This window comes from Protopterus annectens, chromosome 13.part0 (genome assembly GCF_019279795.1).
Source record: "Protopterus annectens isolate FY-2018-M chromosome 13.part0, PAN1.0, whole genome shotgun sequence".
Lineage (NCBI taxonomy): Eukaryota > Metazoa > Chordata > Ceratodontiformes > Protopteridae > Protopterus > Protopterus annectens.
The window spans coordinates 949,350,061-949,374,323 of NC_056747.1; the positions used below are offsets into that span (position 1 = coordinate 949,350,061).

General features: G+C 37.6%; 1 protein-coding gene across 1 annotated transcript in view; it reads right to left on the reverse strand.

Moving 5' to 3' along the window:
* Window positions 1–24,263, reverse strand: part of ATP6V0A1 (ATPase H+ transporting V0 subunit a1) — a 1,075,307-nt gene that overhangs the window by 559,965 nt on the left and 491,079 nt on the right. Inside the window, exon 9 of the mRNA XM_044054711.1 lies at window positions 4,476–4,569. Coding sequence (XP_043910646.1) covers window positions 4,476–4,569 — 94 coding nt within the window. The remainder of the gene's footprint in view (window positions 1–4,475; window positions 4,570–24,263) is intronic.

Sequence of the window (24,263 nt, forward strand, 5' to 3'; positions counted from 1 at the left end):
ACTTGTAGGCATCCGGAACCTTACAGAACTTATTGGGTTTCTTAGGAGCCGAAGGTTGAGAATATGGTGTCAGGAAAGCAGCAGAGAAGCTATCCAATAGAACAACAAATACAGGAGGAACAGCTGAAGGTTTATGGGAGTCCATTTGTAACAACTTAGAATACCTTTTCTGGACATCCAATACTTGGGATCAATCCCATTTGAAATGCTCCATCATATGTAGAACCATGTCACCACCAATGGAAAACTCCTCTGAAGGACAGTCAGGACTGACAGATTCCTTCTTCTCAGACCCATACACTAAATGTGAAGGCAAATGAGAGAAATAGACTAAGGAGTCAGTCTCAGAGTCAGAATCCTCATCTGAAGACTACAGGTCCCTAGCAGTAGAGGACCAAGGAGGTGCATGAACTGAAATTCCCCAAAGAGATTTCAATGCCATCAAGGCATTGAACAAGCCTTGACTGAAATCCTGCTATTCCCTTTGAGGATCTCTGGATGCTGACATCACATGCTTAGTTTTTCCTTCTTTTCTTCACTGGGATGTCCTCTCTGACAAAATGAGAAAGTTCAGTCCCCTGCCTGGATTCAATCAAGGTACCTGGCAGCTCTTCCCTAACAAGGATCTGAGAAAACCCTTTAGGCCCCTCTGTAATAATCAGCCACAGCTTCCCCTTAATGCCTGTGGTGGATGTTTGCAAGGTCTCTGAGGACATGTGAGAAGCAGGTTCTGTGCTGGCCTCTGAGGAGTTTGCAGCAGAAGAAACTGTTGGTGGAGGCTGGACTAGACTTCTTGGCCTCCTTTTTGTGCAGCAGTTGTACGTTGGGGCGAGCAGATTCTGCCATGGCTCAAAAGCTGGAGACACTGATTCACAAGGTACACTAAAAGTGAAGAAAGGTGTCAATGCAAAGTCTTTGGTACAAAAGCCTGACAGATGGATCGAGTGTGGCTGAGACGCACCTAAGCAAAACAGGCACCTATCATGGTGCTCTTTATGAGGAATCTGCCTCCCACAGTGGCATTTTCCTTTCTTGGATAACATGTAACCCACTGAACAATGTAAAAAAAACAAAGCCCGAACATGGTACTCTTCTGAAAGACATGGGCTCGGCATAACCAGCAAAGTGAAGGGCATTCAGACTGACATACAATAATGGCATCTGGACTGGCAGCAATTAAGTTCTGAGTTGGGAGCATACGTATGTCACCGTTATGCCCTACACTTGCACAGGCAGCATATGTCTGATGTATGACGTTCCCTAGGTAATAAAGGTTTTGGTAAACTAGGCGGATGTTGGGCTATCCTTGGTAGGGGATCCCAGAGTTAATGAATACTGCAATAGTGATACAGAAGGACATCTACAGATACATTATGTTAACAATGGCAACATAATATATTAAGTGTACCAATGGACAGTGCTTGAAGTTATCACACTGGTAGCCTTATCTTGATGAATTACAGGACACTGAGAAATTATCTGAACAGCAATCCATAATCTATCAGTATACACAAGTTGTATTGGCCATCTCTGAAACATGGACAAACTGGCTCATTTCCAGCATAGAGATTTTGCTTACTTTCTTTGCACTGTGTAGGAAAAACAGGACAGAAATTTCTCTTAACAAAGGCAAACGTTGCCAATGATGCAGTCATTCATATAAATGCCAGCTGCAAATCAAACCATAGTGATTCTTAACCCCACACCTCTGATCTCTAAATATACTACATCCCAGGTCACTCCAAATCAGAGAGAAGAGAAATAAAATAATCTTTCAAAAGTTGGTGCACGCTCAAATATATTAATATTTAAACACTGGGGATGTTAGGGCAAAAACACTGCATTTCAACTTACTAACAGTTGAATATATTGCAATGGTATACCAGGGGTAGTAAAACTGTCTGCAGTACAGTATTAGCTATATATTTCACTTCCATAAACCAGAAGAGACCCATAATGATCAAAGTTTTATTTTAAATTCTATATGAAACAGTACTCAGACATATGTTATCTTTGTTTACTTGCAGGGGCTTTTCCTAATCTCAACTTTACACAGATTACTATTTAACCTTGTATTCCACACTTCAATGGTATAATACAATTTAATGTGCTCATATTGTGCCTTGGCAAGAAAAAGACTGAGGCCGTCACTGCCTATTTGTAAACTGCACTGTGAAATAAACACCTCAAATGTATTAATATTTAAAGACAGCGAATGCCAGGGCAAAAACATTAGAGTTTGACTAACTTCAGTGAAATATACTGCAACAGTCTACCAGGGGCAGTAAAACTGTCTGCATTACAGTATTAGTTATAAATTTCACTTCCACAAACCAAAGTAGATCCATAAATATGAATATATTGTTACTTTAAACTGCACATGAAACAGTACTGAGACATTTGCTATCTTTGTTCACTTTAAGTTTTTCTTAGTCACTGTTTTACATGGATTAATATTTTAATCTTACATCTGTGCTTCACTGACATGATGCAAACTAATATGCCCATGATGGGGTTTATATTACGTCGCCAAAATGTTGTTCTAGTGAACACCTATTCATCGACTTGTAATCAGAGAAAATCGCTTCAGTGATTTGCGGAATTTACTAAGGGCAACAAAATAGTTGCCCGAAGGACAACAGACAACTACAGAACTTTGCCCTTTTCTCCACTGTAGTGCAATCTCGAAGTTGGTATATATAGTTAGGGGGGGTGAAGCCCCCTCTTGGGTGGGTTCGAGTCAACTACAAGTTGGTCCGTTGTACTTCGGGCAACTATTAAGTTGCCCTTAGTAAAGTCAGCGAATCACTGACATGGTTTTCACTGATTAGGGGTCAATGAATAGATGCTCGCCGGAATAACATTTCAGCGAACTAATATAGACCCCCATAATGTGCCTTGGCAAGAAACAGAATCTGAAGCTACCCCTGCCTATTTGTAAATCACACTGTGAAATAAACACTTCTAATGAATGTACCATAAAGGATTACAATCAGATTGATGAAAAAACAATTTGTTAACACATTCTAGGAATGGATTCAAGAAATCCACCTACAGAACAAAGCTCAATATGAAAATTTCCTAAATCCATACGGAGAACACAATCACAAACCATTATATTCATTACCTAATCATTGCTCTTTAAAGTACATGAAAGTTTACCTGCCCTAATGTACTACAAATTAGAAAAACTAAAGAGTGCGAAGTGTTTCACAGCTTTGGAAGCACTACTACACAGACAATGGACAGAAGCCAAGTGTACCTCTGATGGACTAACTGCTTTAAAATCTGTCAAGCACATCCGTCAGCCTTATTTTGTGTGGCAGTACAACTTGTTTTTATAGCTGTTAATTCCCAGTACTGTTCCAGGGTGGATTTTCTGTATGCCTTAGTGCAAGACTGCAGCACAACAGCTCTGTATATAACAGAAGATTATGATCAGTTTTCCAATCGTAACCATATTATTATTACATGTTGAGTCATAGATGCCAAGAAATTCACTTGAGAGGTGAATCTTGACATCTGTGTCAAGAATACATACTATTCGGTTATGATCAGAGAAGCAATCATAATTATTTGTAGTGTATGGAGCTTTATCTGCTCCATGTACTACTAGTGTGTGTCAGAAAACAAAAGTGAAAAATGTTTTGTTGGCTTTCAAAGCCATAAAGTACTTGGCATAGTGCTTCTGATCAGACAACAACACACCTCTTGCATCATGGAAAGAGAGTACGTCAGGGGCAGATTACTGGCATAGATGGCAGGCAGGAACAAAGCAGTTTTAAATTTTGCCCCTGTCAATTGCTGGCTGGTAGTGGCAGGTCTTAGTGCCTAGAGTGACACCCAATCTGAACAGTGCTTGCTCTACAGAAGTCTTTTTCCCAATACTGGAACATAATCATTGCACTTCATGCACTATAAAACTTGTTTCACACCTCTTTGATATCGGCAAGGTCATCTATTTCCCAGTTACAGACTACAATCAGAAAGCTCCAAGTATTACACTATGCTTAAGTCTCTGTGCTACCCTCTCATTCCTTGCAGTAGTATGCTAATCACATGCTTCAAAGAGTGGCATTCATGAGCCTTTGTGTAGAATCCGAGAATGGAGAGAAACAGAATTAGTGATACAAAAGCAGTACACCAAAAGTAAGCTGAAGAAACATCATGGTTCAGCTTCTTCCGGGACAGTACACTGTGGGTCAAACCCTTTTAAACTAGATGCAACTTTTGCACGTTATAGATCAGCAGGGCTAACAATATACAATGGCTAACTTAGCACTATTACTCTTTCAAAAGGCCACTCCACATTGAAAAAAAGGCAAATTCAAACATTCCATTACAAAGGTTTTACAGCAACATTTTTTGTAGCTAAATAAACAGTTTTGTAGCTAAATGCCATAAATAGAAAGACAGCTATCACAAGGGATTGGATAAGAAAGAACAATTTCAAAGTAAGGCAAATTAAACAGTACCATCTGAAGATCATCAATTCTGGTGTTAACTCCAGCGTGCATTTCTTTCCTTTCTTGTGGGGTCTCAGGGCAAGGATAAAGGGAAGCTCTGAATCTAAAAATGGAACAAAATATGGTTAATACCAGTGGAAGGTATGACATTCTAAATCATACAATAAACTGCAATTTCCTGCCAGTGTAAAAACAAATTCTGCCACTAGACTTCTCAATGTGTTACTGTCATACTAAATTTAATCTGATTCTACAGCCTACCCATTACAAAAACATATAACCTCATCTGCTCCACTGGGTGTTTTGTTTCTCTGTAGTAAATTTACTTAAGCTGCCTGACTGGACAATGTTGTATTTCTCAGATAGATTAATATGTTGCTGATTTATGGCTTGTCAAAGAAAGACAAAATGTCAAGAATACTGCATGGGATCCCTATTAGTTGACTGAGTTTTCAGAAACTCGAAATTCATATCGTCAAGGCAATATAGTTGAATATCTACAACTCCAAGCTTTGAATGGAGATCGCAGTACAGTTAGGATCAGGAAATTTACCATTTTCCTTAATGTAGTGCAGTCTTGGAGTTGGAATACATAATTTGCAAGGGTTGTGGGGGTGCAGGGGGGGCTTGCCCCCTGCAAAATCATAAAAAAAGATACATTTTTGTTTTTGTTTTTTTTAAATGGTTGAGTTTAAAGAAATTCAGTCATAACTTCTCGCCGATATGAATTTCACGTTTGTGAAAACTCGAGCAACTGACATAGATCCACTGTATGAACTACATGAAGCACAGACCTAGCTACAACAAGGATTCATACTTTTCACATACAAAAGTACATACATACATACATACATAGACAGAAAAACGTTGGCATTACTTATCTTTGTAGTCTATCTGACTTCAGCAAGTCAGTACCTACCCCACCAGCATGCTGACAGTCTGCTCCAACTGTCCAGCACCTCCTATGCGAAAAAAAAATATATATTCTGCACAAGTCCAGGTTTAATTGCATTTTGTCTGTTTGGAAACATGCCTCCTCCTATTCTCCCATCCTCCCCCTTTTGCCCTACTCCAAAATAAGTTTTCTGACTAGTTCCTGAACATTTTCCCTTTGTCTGCTCTCCAAAAAAGGTACATCTCCAACCTCTTTCATATTCCATCTACTTCACTATGCTGGCATCTCGAATAGCTGAACTTTCCTCTCCTTGTATAATTCTAAGAACTGACCACTCAATTCCATCTCTTGCCTTAGCTGTGCTCTATCAGTGGGAAAACTTGCCTTCTTAATTTTGAAGTCAACGACCCTAGAGATAGACTCCAGTATCCCACTGGCCTCAGTGTCACTACCTTACTCTGCTCCTAGTGAAGTATCACAGCTGTAATTACCACCTCTAAGTCGTATACTTTGCAGCTGTTATAAGCTAAAGCTTCCCAAGTCTACACATTGCACCAAAGCTTCTGATGCCCAGGTGCAGAACTCTGCATTTCTTACAGGTGAAACTCATCTTCTACTTTTTAGCACATGCTGCTAACTTTTTTAAGTTTTTAAATCCAATGTTAAACCGCCCACCTCACCAATCACCCATTGCTGCCTCTATCTTCTGCAAAGGTTAATCCGGTTGTCAGTGACAAAAGTTATGGCAGATAAAAACACACTAAAGTTTACAAGTCCTAGAACTGATCTTCACAACTCAATGCCCCTTCTCCAACACTCCCCTTTAATATTACTTTTCATAGTATTCCCTCCAGCTACACCACCTTTCATGTAATCAGGTGTTCTACCCCTAAATCATTCCCATTGCAATAGCTCAGAAATAACTTCCTCCTTCAGAGAAATGGTGTATCCAATGCTGCTTTTCAGAAAAACAATCTAAATATACTGTTCAAATGCCCATACTCTTAAACCTAACAGCCATTCAGAAATTACAATTTATTTTACTTATTTATTTATGAAAAACAGGATAAGCAGTGCCCATAAAGCCAAGATTCTCCTAGGAAGTAAAGGTAAAATAAGTCCAAGTCCAGCTGTCTTACAACACAATAAACAAAGTTTATTAAGTGTTTTCGTTTTGATTAATACTGAGGCTTCACCAGAATAAAAAACACACAAAAAACTCAAACTTAAATATGTTTAACCAATTAATCACTTACTTAATCAATTACATAATTAAAAATCCCAATAGGGCTCATTCAGTGGTTTTCAAACCAGGGAATTGTACAAGGGGTTTAGTTTACTTCGCTGTATGTGATTCATGTGAATACTTTTATGTAGGAAAAACAGAGAGACAGCTTAGTAAATGTATTTATAAACATATTTAAGCAATTATATAAAAAAAAAAGACAAAATGCCTTGTACAGACATTCTACGAAATGTGCAGATTTTAAAAAGTTTAGGTTTGGCATTATAGAAGTAGTAAACAGATCTTTAAGAGGGGGCTGATGGGAGCTGGATATTGAATTATGTGAACTGAAATAGCAATTTTCCTGGTTTTAATGAAACTTTGTCTATAGCTCCAGTTTTAAAGTATAGCGCATTGACCAGATTAATTTTTTTTAAAACTATGAATGTCTTTTTAAATATTTTAATTATTTAATTGATTAAGTAAGTGTTTAATTGGTTAAACATATTTAAGTTTGAGTTTTTTTGTGTGGTTTTTATTCTGATGAAGTCTCGGTGTTAACCGAGACGAAAGCGCTTAATAAACTTTGTTTAGTGTGTTGTAAGACAGCTGGACTTGGACTTATTTTACCTTTACTTTCGAGGAGAATCTTGGCTTTATGGGCACTGTTTATCCTGTTGTTTTTCAAATGTTTGTGATGCAGGGGTGAGATATTCTGCCTTTGTGTTTGCAAGTGTTTCTGTTTTGGGGGAATTTGTGACCTGAAGCCTTTCTTCTAACTACATTTATTAGTTCACGCTTGCCGCAGCAGGATTGCTTTAAACTTTTCAACATGCAGGATCCAGGCTGCCATGGGCAAGGTGATCGTTTGAATGGGTCGGATAGTTCAGAACTACTCAGAGGTAATCAAGCAGACTCAAAAGTGAGTTTAACCCAACTTTTAGCTCTTTTAACTCAACAAAACAAAAATATGGTTTGTCTGATGCAGAGACTACAATATCCGTCATCCTCTGAGTCAGCTAGCAATGATCGTTTGATGATGAATGCACGCAATCAGAGGGATTTTTCGTTTCCGGTCACTAGTAATGCGACCGTTACTAGTGTAACTAGAAAACGGACTGTTAAGCACCCAAATCCAAAAATTAACTCTCATGAATGGATTAAAAGACTTTAAATTGTTTGGGACTGAAATGGAGAACAAGCCGACAGAAGAACGGCCAAGGACATTTAATAAAAAATTGTTGGATTTAGAACAGAAGCTCACTAAGATGAGGAATTTACAATGTGACAATTCCTATTTAAAGGAGTGTCTGAAGCATAAGCAAGTGCCTAAAGGCTTACGGCTTTACAAATTTCCTACAGGCATTAATTTAAAAGAAAATGACAAAAAGGAATTAGTGGAAATGTTTGATCATTTTGGCTTGGAACTTGTGCATTTTATTATTGGTTTAAATAATACATGTACTAATGAGATATTTGATGAGGTGTCTGATTTGAACAATGAAATTAATGATGATTTATTGTTTGAGTTGAACATTGACAAATATGACAATATAAATACAAACAAGCAAGCAGCAAAGAAATCACCAATAAATCGCCAAAAGTAAGTCAAAATATGAACATTAAGGCAAATCAAGAAGCAGGAGTCACATAGTATAAAATCCACAAAATTTAATGTACAAATGGTGAGCGCTTTCACAAATAAATTGCTTCATCAGACCTAGTTCATATAATGAGGTCATTTCCTTTTACATCCAATAAAATTCAAATCAACCAATCATTCATGAACATCACTTTAAAGCTAAAGTATCTTACAAAATATGCATACCATGTATTAAAACGTATATTAAAACACATGTAATATATTATGCTAAATATGTAAAGAAGGTATATAAAAAATATATATAAAAAACATAGAACATAATAAACACTTATTAAATCCACATCTAATAAATCTGTATTTATTTCCTGAGTCTCCTGCCTTTCAGTCTGGTTGTAACGGCTACATGGTCATTGAGCCCTCTACCTAGACAGGCTTTTAACCTAATAATCCAAATAAGTTCCCTAGTTTGGATTTTATTAGAAACATCTCCCAACCTCTCATCATGATATACTAGTTCTAACACCCTAAATCTAAATTGATGACTATCACCATTTTCTATAGTATGCTTGGCTAATGCACTGTACGTATGTCCTAGCCTATAACAGTAGGTATGATCCCTGATATGTTCACGAAGGCATCTATTTGTCTTCCCAATAGAGAATGAAAAACAAATTGTACAATGGGCTAAGTATACAAGATTCTTGCTATTGCAGTCAGCATTGATATTAAATGTATACGCTCTACTAGTATCAGGGTGCCTAAACTCTGTACCTTCCTGTGTAAAGTACAAAAGTTGCAGCCTCCACACCTAGTTGTCCCAACACCCATAGTACACCTCCTTTCTTGTGTAATGCCTTTTGGGTAGCATAACCTCCGTTTCAAATTCTTGGTAATCTTGAAAGTAATATAAGGTCTCTCCCCCATCACTTGAGTAATTTGATCGTCAGTGCGTAATATATTCCAATTACGCTGCAAGATGTTCCTTATCACATGATCTCTAGTGAAAGAGAAAATAAAAGGTGTCTTATTTGCTGTCCTATCTGGTGCATATGTGGATCTAATAACCTCCGAAAAATATGACTTAGTCCTACTATTGCTCATCATATGGACTTCATGAGTTATTCTACTAACTTCTCGCTCATCATACCCCCTATTAGCAAAATCAGAAGTGATATTGTTTTTCGGAGGCTATTAGATGCACATATGCACCAGACAGAACAGCATATAAGACACCTTTTGTCTTCTCTTTCACTAGAGATCATGTGATAAGGAACATCTTGCAACGTAATTGGAATACATTACGCACTGACGATCAGATTACCCAAGTGATGGGGGAGAGACCTTATATTACTTTCAAGAATACCAAGAATTTGAAACAGAGGTTATGCTACCTCAAAGGCATTACACAAGAAAGAGGTCTACTATGGGTGTTGGGACAACTAGGTGTGGAGGCTGCAACTTTTGTACCTTTACACAGGAACTTACAGAGTTTAGGGACCCTGACACTAGCAGAGCGTATACATTTAATATCAATGCTGACTGCAATAGCAAGAATCTTGTATACTTAGCCCATTGTACAATTTATTTTTCATTCTATACTGGGAGGACAAATAGACGCCTTTGTGAATGTATCAGGGATCATACCTACTGTTATAGGTGTGGACATACGTACAGTGCATTAGCCGAGCATACTATAGAAAATGGTGATAGTCATCAATTTAGATTTAGGGTGTTAGAACTAGTATATAGCTTTAAAACCTCATCTTTGGCCGGCTAAGATCTAGCTGTATTCAACTGGACGTATAAGAGAATTTAAGTACCTTTATCTGCACTTTTTTTCAAATAATACAGTATTTAAATTGATTTAAGTGTGTTGCAAGATTATTAACTGAAATGGAAGTTTTTACTCTGTTCTTCAGTCAGTGCTTGCTTGAATTTTATTATCTGTTAGTAATTGCAGGTGTGGGGTAGCCACATTCTTTCATTTCCTGTCCTTGCCTATTTAAGTGGTACAGTTTGAAATATTTTCTGCTTAAAAACCTCAGCTTTGGCCGGCTAAGATCTAACTGTATTCAACTGGACGTATAAGAGAATTTAAGTACCTTTACCTGCACTTTTTTTCAAATAGTACAGTATTTAAATTGATTTAAGTGTGTTGCATGATTATTAACTGAACTAGAAGTTTTGACTCTGTTCTTCAGTCAGTGCTTGCTTAAATTTTATCATTTGTTAGTAATTGCAGGTGTGGGGGTAGCCACATTCTTTCATTTCCTGTCCTTGCCTATTAAAGTGGTACAGTTTGAAATATTTTCTGCTTAAAAACCTCAGCTTTGGCTGGCTAAGATCTAGCTGTATTCAACTGGACGTATAAGAGAAAGTACCTTTATCTGCACTTTTTTTTCAAATAATACAGTATTTAAATTGAGTTAACTGTGTTGCATGACTATTAACTGAACTGGAAGTATTGACTCTGTTCTTCAGTCAGTGCTTGCTTGAATTTTATTATTTGTTAGTAATTGCAGGTGTAGGGGTAGCTACATTCTTTCATTTCCTGTCCTTGCCTATTTAAGTGGTACAGTTTGAAGTATTTTCTGCTTAAAAACCTCAGCTTTGGCCAGGAAAGATCTAGCTGTATTCAAATGGACATATAAGAGAACTTAAGTAACTTTATCTGCACATTTTTTTAAATAATACAGTATTTAAATTGAGTAAACTGTGTTGCATGATTATTAACTGAACTGGAAGTTTTGACTCTGTTCTACAGTCAGTGCTTGGTTTAAATTTATCATTTGTTAGTAATTGCAAGTGTGGGGGTAGCCACATTCTTTCATTTCCTGTCCTTGCCTATTTAAGTGGTACAGTTTGAAATATTTTCTGCTTAAAAACCACAGCTTTGTCCGGATAAGATCTAGCTGTATTCAACTGGACGTATAAGAGAATTAAGTACCTTTATCTGCTCTTTTTTTTCAAATAATACAGTATTTAAATTGAGTTAACTGTGTTGCATGATTATTAACTGAACTGGAAGTTTTGACTCTGTTCTTCAGTCAGTGCTTGCTTGAATTTTATTATTTGTTAGTAATTGCAGGTGTAGGGGTAGCTACATTCTTTCATTTCCTGTCCTTGCCTATTTAAGTGGTACAGTTTGAAGTATTTTCTGCTTAAACACCTCAGCTTTGGCCAGCTAAGATCCAGCTGTATTCAACTGGACGTATAAGAGAATTTAAGTACCTTTATCTGCACTTATTTTCAAATAATACAGTATTTAAATTGATTTAACTGTGTTGCATGAATATTAACTGAACTGGAAGTTTTGACTCTGTTCTTCAGTCAGTGCTTGCTTGAATTTTATTATTTGTTAGTAATTACAGGTGTGGGGGTAGCCACAATTCTTTCATTTCCTGTCCTTGCCTATTTAAGTGGTACAGTTTGAAATATTTTCTGCTTAAAAACCTCAGTTTTGGCCGGCTAAAATCTAACTGTATTCAGCTGAACGTATAAGAGAATTTAAGTATCTTTATCTGCACATTTATTCAAATAATACAGTATTTAAATTAATTAACTGTGTTGCATGATTATTCACTGAACTGGAAGTTTTGACTCTGTTCTTCAGTCAGTGCTTGCTTGAATTTAATCATTTGTTAGTAATTGCAGATGTGGGGGTAGCCACATTCTTTCATTTCCTGTCCTTGCCTATTTAAGTGGTACAGTTTGAAATATTTTCTGCTTAAAAACCTCAGCTTTGGCCGGCTAAGATCTAGCTGTATTCAACTGGACATATAAGAGAACTTAAGTAACTTTATCTGCACATTTTTTCAAATAATACAGTATTTAAATTGAGTTAACTGTATTGCATGATTATTAACTGAACTGGAAGTTTTGACTCTGTTCTTCAGTCAGTGCTTGCTTGAATTTTATTATTTGTTAGTAATTGCAGGTGTGGGGGTAGCCACATTCTTTCATTTCCTGTCCTTGCCTATTTAAGTGGTACAGTTTGAAATATTTTCTGCTTAAAAACCTCAGCTTTGGCGGCTAAGATCTAGCTGTATTCAACTGGACGTATAAGAGAATTTAAGTACCTTTATCTGCACTTTTTTCAAATAATACAGTATTTAAATTGATTTAACTGTGTTGCATGATTATTAACTGAACTGGAAGTTTTGACTCTGTTCTTCAGTCAGTGCTTGGTTGAATTTTATTATTTGTTAGTAATTGCAGGTGTTGGGGTAGCCACATTCTTTCATTTCCTGTCCTTGCCTATTTAAGTGGTACAGTTTGAAATATTTTCTGATTAAAAACCTCAGCTTTGGCCGGCTAAGATCTAAGCTTTATTCAACTGGACATATAAGAGAATTTAAGTACCTTTATCTGCACTTTTTTTCAAATAATACAGTATTTAAATTGATTTAACTGTGTTGCATGATTAACTGAACTAGAAGTTTTGACTCTGTTCTTCAGTTAGTGCTTGCTTGAATTTTATTATTTGTTAATAATTGCAGGTGTGGGGGTAGCCACATTCTTTGATTTCCTGTCCTTGCCTATTTAAGTGGTACAGTTTGAAATATTTTCTGCTTAAAAAACCTCAGCTTTGGCTGGCTAAGATCTAGCTGTATTCAACTAGACGTATAAGAGAATTTAAGTACCTTTATCTGCACTTTTTTCAAATAATACAGTATTTAAATTGATTTAACTGTGTTGCATGATTATTAACTGAACTGGAAGTTTTGACTCTGTTCTTCAGTCAGTGCTTGCTTGAATTTTATTATTTGTTAGTAATTGCAGGTGTGGGGGTAGCCACATTCTTTCATTTCCTGTCCTTGCCTATTTACGTGGTACAGTTTGAAATATTTTCTGCTTAAAAACCTCAGCTTTGGCCGGCTAAGATCTAGCTGTATTCAACTGGACATATAAGAGAATTTAAGTACCTTTATCTGCACTTTATTCAAATAATACAGTATTTAAATTGATTTAACTGTGTTGCATGGTTATTAACTGAACTGGAAGTTTTGACTCTGTTCTTCAGTCAGTGCTTGCTTGAATTTTATTATTTATTAGTAATTGCAGGTGTTGGGGTAGCCACATTCTTTCATTTCCTGTCCTTGCCTATTTAAGTGGTACAGTTTGAAATATTTTCTGTTTAAAAACCTCAGCTTTGGCCGGCTAAGATCTAACTGTATTCAACTGGACGTACAAGAGAATTTAAGTACCTTTAGCTGCACTTTTTTTCAAATAATACAGTATTTAAATTGATTTAACTGTGTTGCATGATTATTAACTGAACTGGAAGTTTTGACTCTGTTCCTCAGTTAGTTTTCCCACCCACCCTCCCCTGTTTCTGTTTTGGTGTTAATCTTAGTGGCTTTGAAACTGCCCGCCCCTCTTGTAAATTTGTGTTTGGATGCTCCTTCTGGGCCCATCTCATTTGCTCACTCAACTGAGTGCAGTGAGATTGTATTCTGATTTCAGGCACTCCTACTGTGTACAAAGAGAGCATCTGGGAAAGAGAACAAAAAAAATACATTTTAAGCTTGTTTCCTGCCTTTCCTGTTAAGTGGTCTAGATTATTTGTAGGCTTCTGAGCCCCCAAGCCCTTCTGTGTTGGAGGGAAGCCTTCTATCTTAGTTTTGTTTCTTATAAGTAGCCAGTTTTCTAGTTTCAGCACTCAAATCTATTTCTTTGAACTCAGCACTTGTTCAGAACTCATTGTAAGCACTACATAAGCTGCAAATTACTACAGCACTCAACTTTCCTCACTTGTCTAGTGGAAAGCAGTTTTTAGTACTGTATAAATAAGCTCTTATCCAGGCATGTCTAAGGGTCAGCTCCCAGTGATTTCTCCTGTCTACCTGATGAATCTGGGCATCTTGGGGCAATGCAGCAATTGCCTCATGTACACAGACAACCCTCTCCTCCTACCACCCAACACTACAACCTGTGAGAGATGCACTTATTTAGCCAAACTGGAAGCAAAGCTCTCTTCACCCAAGACTGGACTAGACAGTCAAGAGGAGAAGGTAAACACTTGCACCACACCACACTCATCACATAGTCCCTCAAAACCTACACCACCAAAACACACACATAGAAACACAAAACACACACCTACATTCGCGGAGGCTCTCAATAAAACCCTGCCCAAGCATCAGGGACATCCAAAGCATAAACGCAAGCAAACTCCACACCCCAACACAACCCAAATGACACATAGCCCACAAACTCAGTGTGCTACTCAACCACAGCCCATAAGGCATAACAACGTACCCAACACTCTAGTCATAGGTGACTCTATAGTCAGGCACACTGATGTTCCACTCACTACTAACAAAGAAGAAAGTTACTGTCAGCTGCGTGCCAGGATCCACCACATAATGCATGCACTCAGGTCACTCCACAATAAGTACAAATATGACACTGTCATTGTCCATGTTGGTGTGAATGACCTGAGACGTACCTCCCTGGACTACATGAAAAATGTACCTCCCTGGACTACATGAAAAGAGACATGGAGGAGCTCTCCGGTCTTGCATCCCAGGCAGGTATGACCCTAACCCTGAGTAGCATCCTGCTATCACCCAGAATGATACCACAGTACAAGGACAAAATGATTGACTTCAACAATTGGCTAAGCTTCTGGTGTAATTCTAAGGGGATCCAGTATTTGTCTGCCTGGGACTACATGATTGACAGTCCACGATGCTTTGCCAGAGATGGCCTGCACCTTTCGCCCTTAGGATTCTGGATATTGGCTAAGGCTCTTGCCACCCCTATAGTGCCTTTTTTAGGCGAGGTTCAAATGACAAATTCACCACTGTAACAGGTATAAGCAAGAAAAATTTGAGGGTAATGCTACTCAATGCTAGAAGTCTAAACCTCAAAATGCACTCACTCGAGGCACTCCTTAAAATGGAGAACATTGACATCTGTGCAGTGACAGAGACCTGGTTCAAAGCTCCAGGGAGCACCCCTGCATTACCAGGCTTCAAGTCATACCACACCTTTTGGCCACCTAACCCAGAAAGAAGCACTAAAGGCGGAGGCGTGTCCATATTCATTAAGGATATCCACACCTCCAGGCTAGTTGCACAGCATAATGCATCCGAGATTATCCAAGTGCAACTAACTTTGGGCAAGACCGCAATCCAAATTGTAGCTTGCTACAGACCCCCCACCATGCCCCAGGATTCACACTCCTCATTTCTTGACACACTGGAAAGTATTAGGGTACAACCCAACACCCTAATAATGGGTGATTTCAACTACCCCACCATTAACTGGGAAAACTACTCTTGTACCAACTCTTTTGCTCAACGTTTTCTAGAACTCATAAATTCCAACGCCTTGGATCAACTTATTCTCACCCCCACCAGGGGCAGCAATATCCTAGACCTGGTCATTACCAACATGGGAAACCAGTGTTCCACACCAGAGGTCAATTCCTCGTTGGTCAGATCCGACCACAAGCTAATCAGCCTAGACATCCACATCCCACCCCCAGCCCCAATAAGGGAAACCATTGTAAAAAAACTTCTCCAAAGCCAACTTCACACTTCTTAAGACAGAAGTGGCAAACTTCATGACACCCATGCAGACGGACAATAGAGGTATGACTGCCGAATCCTACACAAATGCACTTTATAAGCACTTACACGAGTGCAAGGATCATGCTATCCCTAATAGAACCAAGATGTTATCCTCCAAAAAAAGGAAGCCAATCTGGTGGTCCTCTGCCATAAACCAACTCTACAACAGAAGAAAGAAACTGTTGCAAAAAAGAGTAAAATCCCATGACTGGAGGAACTCCCTGGTCAACCTCAGTAAGAAGCTGAGATCCCTCATAAAATCCTCCAAAGCTGGTTACGAAAACAAAATTGCCACTGGCTCTAAAGACAACCACAAAGCATTCTATAGCTATGTCAAGAATCTCAATGAGAACCCTCAGATCTGCTCTGAGTTACAGCACAATGGCACTAAATATACAGAACCAACTGATATTGCCAACATTCTAGCAGATAGGTTCAGTGCTAACTTTACTCCCCTCTCACCCCCTAGAGGGCCCATCTCTACACCAGAAGAATGCAAAGTTCCTATAATCACGGCTGCACAGGTAAAAAACACACTCTCCAAAGCCAAGAACACAGCATCCATGGGACCTGACAATAGCCAAGACTGCGTTCTACACAAACTACAGAATGAACTGGCACCCTACCTAAGTACCATGTTCAATCATAGCCTCACCTCAGGCTTTCTACCCACTGAATGGCGCACCACGACGGTTATCCCACTCCACAAAGGGGGAGCCACTACAGACCCCGGGAACTACCGTCCCATTAGCCTGACGAGCCTGGTCTGCAAGGCCATGGAGCGTATCATTGTGGAACTCATAAACAAAGACATTCGTAATCTCCAAACTCTGGACCCTAGCCAGTTTGGATTTGTAAAAGGCAGATCATGTCTCCTAAACCTGACTGACTTCTTTGAAGCAGTCACCAAAGCCATAGATGAGGGTAAAATGGTTCACACAGCTTATCTAGATCTCGCCAAGGCTTTCGACACCATCCCCCACTCTGGAATTATAGATAAGCTCACTAAACTAGGTATAAATCCCTACGCCACAAGATGGGTTGCCAACTGGCTCACGGACAGAACCCAGACTGTGAAAGTAGCGGATTCCAAATCCAGCATCAGACCAGTGACAAGTGGAGTACCACAGGGTTCAGTCCTGGGTCCTCTCCTGTTTGGTATCTACTTCTCTGAAGTGCAGGCCAACACAGAAGGTCTTTGGCTAACAAAGTTTGCAGATGACTGCAAACTAGGAGGCATAATCGAAACTCCTAACGATGTGGACAAACTACAAAAGGGCCTCACTGAGACAGATACCTGGTGTCAAAGCCATGGCCTGAAGCTCAATGCCAAAAAGTGTATTGTCATCCCCTTTGGTAAAAACTCTGTACCCATGAACTACCACATAGCTGGTAGTCTACTTAATGCCGAAAATGTGATAAGAGACCTTGGGACACAGGTGGACAGTAGTCTCTCCTTTGATAATCACATCACCACAGTGGTCAGGAAATCCTTCTACGTGGCTCATCTTATCACAAAAGAATTCTCATCCAGAAAAAAAGAGGTCATTGTTCCCCTCTACTCATCACTCATTAGACCCATTATAGAGTACAACGCCCCTTTTGGTATGTACCTCATAAGACATCTACAACAACTGGAAAGACCACAGAAATACCTCACAAAGAGGATTACTGGCCTCAAACAGATGCCCTATGCAGACTGTCTCAAAAAACTACAGCTTTACTCCATCGCATATCGCCTACTCAGGGGCGATCTCTGCCTAACATAGAAAGCTATGTCAAAACCAGAGCTGTTGGGCATGCTCCACTTAAATCCCAATCCCTCCAAGCTAAACGCTCTAGGGACCTAAACCTTGTCACCACAATAAACAGAACATGCTGGAGGAATAGATTCCTGTCCCAGAGACTTCCCATACTCTGGAACAGACTACCTATGTCAAACAGAGCTCCTCATTAGCACTCTTCAAGAAAAATCTTGATGATTGAATGGGAAATGGGAAATTCACCCCGGGGATCACTTCTGTGGCTCTGCTCAACAGGGGCACAGGAAAATAATTTTCTTGGGTGGCGAAAGCCAGGGTACATCTTTTGGCTAGGCTTGTATGGGCCCTAGGGCCGATAGCCTAGTACCTACCTATGAACCTATATGATAAAGAGAGGTTGGGAGATGTTTCTAATAAAACAAACTAGGGAACTTACTTGGATTGTTAGGTTAAGCGCCCATCTAGGTAGAGGGCTCAATGTCCATGTAGCCATCACAGCCAGGCTATACAGGAGACTCGGGAAATAAATATAGATTTATTAGATGTGGATTTATTAAGTGTTTACTATGTTCTATGTTTTTTATATATATTTTTATATATGTTCTTTACATATTTACATATTTAGAATAATATATTACGTGTTTTAATACATGATATACATATTTTGTAAGATACTTTAGCTTTAAAGTGATGCTCATGAATGATTGGTCGATTTGCATTTTATTGGATATAAAAGGAAATTACCTCATTACATGAACTAGGTCTGATGAAGCAATTTATTTGTGAAAGCGCTAACCATTTGTATATTAAATTTTGTGGATTTTATACTACTTTGTGACTCCTGCTCCTCGACTTGCCTTAGTGTTCATATTTTGAAATATGATAATATGTTTAATCGTATTGAGAGACAAGTGAGTTTAAATATGGATAGAAAGAGAAACAAACTGAACAGAGACAATGATGAATATAAGAAAGGCATGGCCTACCCTATGCCTAAAGTATATAACCATTTTCCTAGTACATCAGAAAACTACAGTTGAGAGTATGTGGAAGGTAGGGGGAAAGATTCAGAGACTGAGGCTAATGGTGGGGTTGACACAGTATAAACTAATGAACAGGAATTTCCTGGCCAAGCACCCCTTAGAAGATCAGAAAGGATAGTGAATCGTAGCAGACAAAGAAATGACAACACAAATAACTATAGTAATTCTTTTCATTTCACACCAGCACCTCGGGGTATGTGGAAACACCCCAGGGGACAGCAATGGGGGAGGTACAGGAATTGATTTCTGATATTGAGTGTTTAGTTAAGAGAAGGGTAGCTAATAATTATTTAAAAGGAAATATTAGAGTGTTAAATGAAGGGACAACATTGAGTTTGCAAGGTTTTAATATTTTTAACTACACTAATTTGGAAATCAACCAGGTACATTTCTCTCTTTTCAACAAAAGTCTTAAATTTATACCTAGTTCTGTTATTAGTCTACCAGAAACAATGATGGAGATTAAGTTGTTTTCTAGAAAATTGGGGCTACAATCTTTGTTTTTACAACTGAGGGGATTTAAGAGAGGTAAAAAAATAAAAGTGAAGTTTTTAAACTTAAAAGTATGTTTAATCCTCCCACTGCCCCCATTGTTGCTACTTATGAAAACTTGTGTTTGAGGGATACACATTCTGTTCTTAGTTTGTACAAGAAGAAATATTTTAATCTTAACAGACAGGAGATGGCACTACTAAAAGAAATTAGATTAGATGACTCTATTAGGGTAATGAAACATGACAAAGGGGGTGGGATGGTATTGGTGGAGAATATTGAGTACAGTGCAAAAATGATGGACATTTTTTACAACACCAGTAAGTATATGGAAGCTTCATATAATGAAGCTATGATTGCCCATAGGAAGGTACAACTTTTTTTGGAAGATTCTCTCTTCCAGGGCATTATTTCAGAAGAATTATTTGAGTTTCTTAAAACTGAGCACCTCATCATCTCACAAGCTTTTGGAATACCGAAGGTCCATAAGGATGTAATAAATCCACCCTATTCAGGGATTATTACTTCTAAAGGTAGTTCCACCTATCCCTTAGGTGTTTTTATAGACAGACTTTTTAAACCAATTGTGTTTAAGATCAATTATATTTTGAAAGACACATGGGATTACCTGTCTAAATTAAGGAAAGATTTATTTTCTTCAGAAGTGTCATTTACTACAATGGATGTAAGTTGACCTTTTTACTAGCATTCCTCACAAGGAAGGGCTTGAATTATTTCTGGAGGCTATGTTAGACGTAACAGATTTGAATAGTACCATGATAAATTTTGCTTTAAGTGTTATGGAAATGACTTTGGACAACAAATTTTTTATGTTTGAAGGTAGCTATTTCAAGAAGATAAAGGGTGTTGCAATGGGGGTCAGTTGTGTCTCCATTTATGCAAACATGTTTATGTATGCATGGGAACATAAATATGTTTTTCCACCTGACTACAAGGAACGATGATGTTTGTACCTTCGATTTTTAGATGATATTTTTATTCTCTGGAGAGAACCTATTTCAGCTTATACAGATTTTGCTATTCATTTAGATGAACTTCATTCACTTTTAACCTTCACCAGTAAAAGTTCTAACAATAGTATAGACTTTTTGGATGTAAGGTTGAGCAAAGACATGGTCAAAGGGAAGTTTTGTTCTACCATTTTTAGAAAGGATACATTTTCTAACTTGTACTTGAACTTCAATAGCAAACATTCCTTCAAACCAAGAAAAAACATTTTTAAAGGTCAGCTAGTGAGGGCCACTAGAATGTGCTTAGACTTGGGACCTTCTGAGGAAAGAATTATTATTTAATATTGATTTATTTCTTGAGAGAAGTGACCCCAGAGACCTTATCAGTAAGGTCAGTAAAGAAGTAGTATCATCTTGGGGTACAAAATTCAAACCTATCTTGGGTGTAGGCATTATTTGTGCAGGGTTTCATAAGGATTCCTTGAATGAGCAATTTACTAGCATGGTGGTTCCATTTGGTGAAGGCTCTAAAGAGGTTAAAGAGATAATGCAAAAATAATGGACTATTTTTATGAGTAACCACGAATTGTTAAGAATTTTTGGGGAGGAGCCGAAATTTGTGAATACAATGGGTAAAAATCTGAAGTATTTGTTTGAATACAATATTATCTTACACAATCCGTCTGAAAAGGAACAACAAAATGTGGATGTTGCTCATATTGTAAATATATTTTAGATGAAAAAGTATTTGTTTACCCAAAAGGGATCATTCAGTGGTTTTCAAACCAGGGAATTGTACAACAAGGGGTTTAGTTTATTTGGCTGTATGTGATTCATGTAAACACTTTTATGTAGGAAAAACAGAGAGACAGCTTAGTAAACGTATTTATGAAAATCAATCCAAAACAAAACAGAAACAAATCTACTTCACCTCCACGATTCAAACCATGTAGAACCAAGACGTATTTATTAGGTTAGCGCTTTCATGGCTCAACAGACACTTCTTCAGACCATAAAACATATAAAAATAGGCCATTATATATACATCACATTAATCTCAAATCAACCTATCACAAGCAACTAACAAAATCATTTAAACAACCTCCTTCCCTTCAAAAAAGGTTTTAAAGGGACAGGACCGTTCAAACCTGGAAATGTGTCACTATTTAACCTAATGATCCAGTTTGTCTCCCTTTGTTCAAGGGTATTATTTAAGTCACCCAGTCTCCCATTACTAACAAGTTGTTCCAGTACTTTAAATATGAAATTATGTGAGTTATTAGTGTTCATAACATGCGTTGCTAGTGCATTAGTGGGATCACATCTCCTGATAGCTGATGTTCCCTAACCCTTTCTTTTAGCTGTCTTTTTGTTTTACCCACATAAAAACACGTACATGACTGACAAGTAGCCAAATAAACAACAAAAGTACTCTTGCAATCTGCCATACAGTGTATAAAGTGTTTGTACTGGGTCACAGGGTGCTCAAAAACATGGGATGTACATATAAATATACAAAAATTACATTGACCACATCCAGATCTAAAACCTTCTCTGGATCCTGTAGAGGGTCTATTCACATCACAGCATAATAGACGTTTCAAATTACTTTTGTTCTTAAAAACAAATTTGGGAGTTGAACCCACCACCTGCCCTATTTTATCATCTAACAATAAAACCGGCCAATGCTTCTTAATAATTTCACAAAAATGACCATGATCACTAGTATAATGCATCAAAAAATGATGGAATTATCCTCTCTGTCACCATGTTGAACAGACTGCCTTCTCTCTCCATTTAATAAAGGTAGGGCTGTGGTACGTCGCAACTGTATAACCTCCTTTGTCATATTATTAACCTCCTTAACGGAGTAGCCCCTCTCCTTAAACTCAACTTCAATAAATCATGTTCAAACATACTCTACACACTTTCTAGTCTAGATGTACGCATCCCTTGTCCTTTCAAGTCTAGATGTACGCATCCCTTGTCCTTTCATAATATTACTAAAGATCCTACATGAAGGCATACTATCTCTACTTAAAATATTATTTACACGGCATTCTTTTCTATAGAGCTTAGTAGCTATAGAGCTATCATTGTCGTTATAAATACACACATCTAATAAATCAATAGCATCCATAGAGAATTTATAAGTAAATCTCAAGAATGTTGCTGTGTTGTGTAAATAACAGAATCTGGAATCAAATGAAGCGAGCCCTGCCACAAAATAAAAAGATCATCAACAAATCTTTTAAAGAAAACAATACGTTTCCTAAATAGATGATCATTCAACACATACATATTTTCACAAGAACTCATCACAAGATTTGCATAGCTATTCGCACAGGAAGTGCCCATGGCAACTCCCTGTTTTTGCCAAAAATATTTTCCATCAAAACAAAATACATTGTGCTCTAAAATAATACTTAATAATGAGCAGAGCAGCGTTCTCTTCGTCTCATTAATATTAAACTTGTTTTGCAAAACGTCATTGAACATTCTCAAACCTTCATCATTAGGGATCTTAGTGCACAATGATTGAACATCCAGCGTTAAAAAACAAAGCCTCTCCCCTTTTCCATAAAACTTTAAAAATTCAGATAAGTCTGTTAGGAAACCACTAGTATCTTTCAGGATAGAAACAGACTTATCCACTAACACCCTGAGATCTTTCTCAACAAAAATGGACATGGACTCAGTAGCCCATCCTCCTCCAGAGACTACAGGTCTCATCGGAGGTCTAACCTTAGATTTGTGTATCTTAGGTAGTCCATTTAACTTGGGTATAAGTGGATGAGAGATCCCGAAATAGTTATATAAATCCAAAGTTATTAAAACTTGCAGCTAAATAGCCTTTAAGGACGACTTTAATCTTATTAATAACACCATGAACAACGTCTAAGTCAGTAGCAGAATAATAATTCCTAACATCCTATTTTGGACTTGAAAATGTTTGCTCGCAATGTTATGCTGCGTACAGTATTTGCTGGTGATACAGGAATGATTAATGTGTATAAGAAACTGAGTTGTTTTGTTCCTGTTTTAGATTCTGTTGTTGATACCTTTACTCGTTTATGTGAGAAAGATGTTAGGAATTATTTTTTGAATAAATCGACTGCAGATAAGAACAAAGTTTTTAAGAATTTAAATAGGAATGAATGGCTGGCTTTGAGGTCTTTACAAACTGATGAAACGCTTGTATTTAGACCAGCTGATAAAGGAGGGTTGTTAGTCATACTGGATCATCAGTTCTATCTAGAATTAATGTATATGTTGCTCGAAACGAGTGATTATTCTGCTACTGACTTAGACGTTGTTCATGGTGTTATTAATAAGATTGACACTAAGTTACGTAAATTCTCCAATTCTGCCAACTGTAAGCTTGAGTGCAGTGACATGCACTCAATTATTTATAATTGGAAGGACTAAAAATAAGCACATTTACTTATTTATTGACATTTAATTACCAAGAAAGTCCAACTGGGTAGGATCCCATTTTCAGCTGTGGCACAGGCAGAAATGCTACAAAGTACTACAAATCATTTTAAGAAAAATAATTTTATTGTCTTTAAAAATAACTGCAGTTTAAATAATTACACCAAATTAGACATAAAATGAAAACATTGGTTAAGAATAGGTATAAGTTATATGATGATGATTTAATAGTTACAGAAATTTTTACAGAGTTTATAGAGAGATTTAACTAAAGTTAGTATAATACAAACAGGCATTGCAATATGAACTGAAAAAAGTAGGCTTATAGCTATTTAGAGAGAAAGTCAAGGGAGAGAATTTGATAAGACGTAAGGAAGTGAGTGAAGAAGGGAGAGTAAGGAGATGTACGGTATAAACAGGTATTTGTTCACATTTAGAGATACATTTTAGCCTGGTGTTGAACAAGAACAGAGCCAGCTTTTAGTCAGGAAATCTTTCAGAATGGTTTTAAAGGCTGGAAGGGATGGCATTGACCTGATGGATGGATATAAGGAGTTCCAGGCCTTAGAAAATGGTATGGCAATGCACAGTAGATCTGATAGGTTTGTGGACAGACAGAAGTTTTTGGTCACTGGTTCAGATTGCCATAACCAATGATATACAAAATACTAAAAATAAATTCACATTATTTTTGCCAAATTCTATTATCAACCCTATCAATATGCATCTGTTAGAAAAATATTAATGTATTATAACATGCCAAATTTCTTTACAATGCTGCCATAGAAAA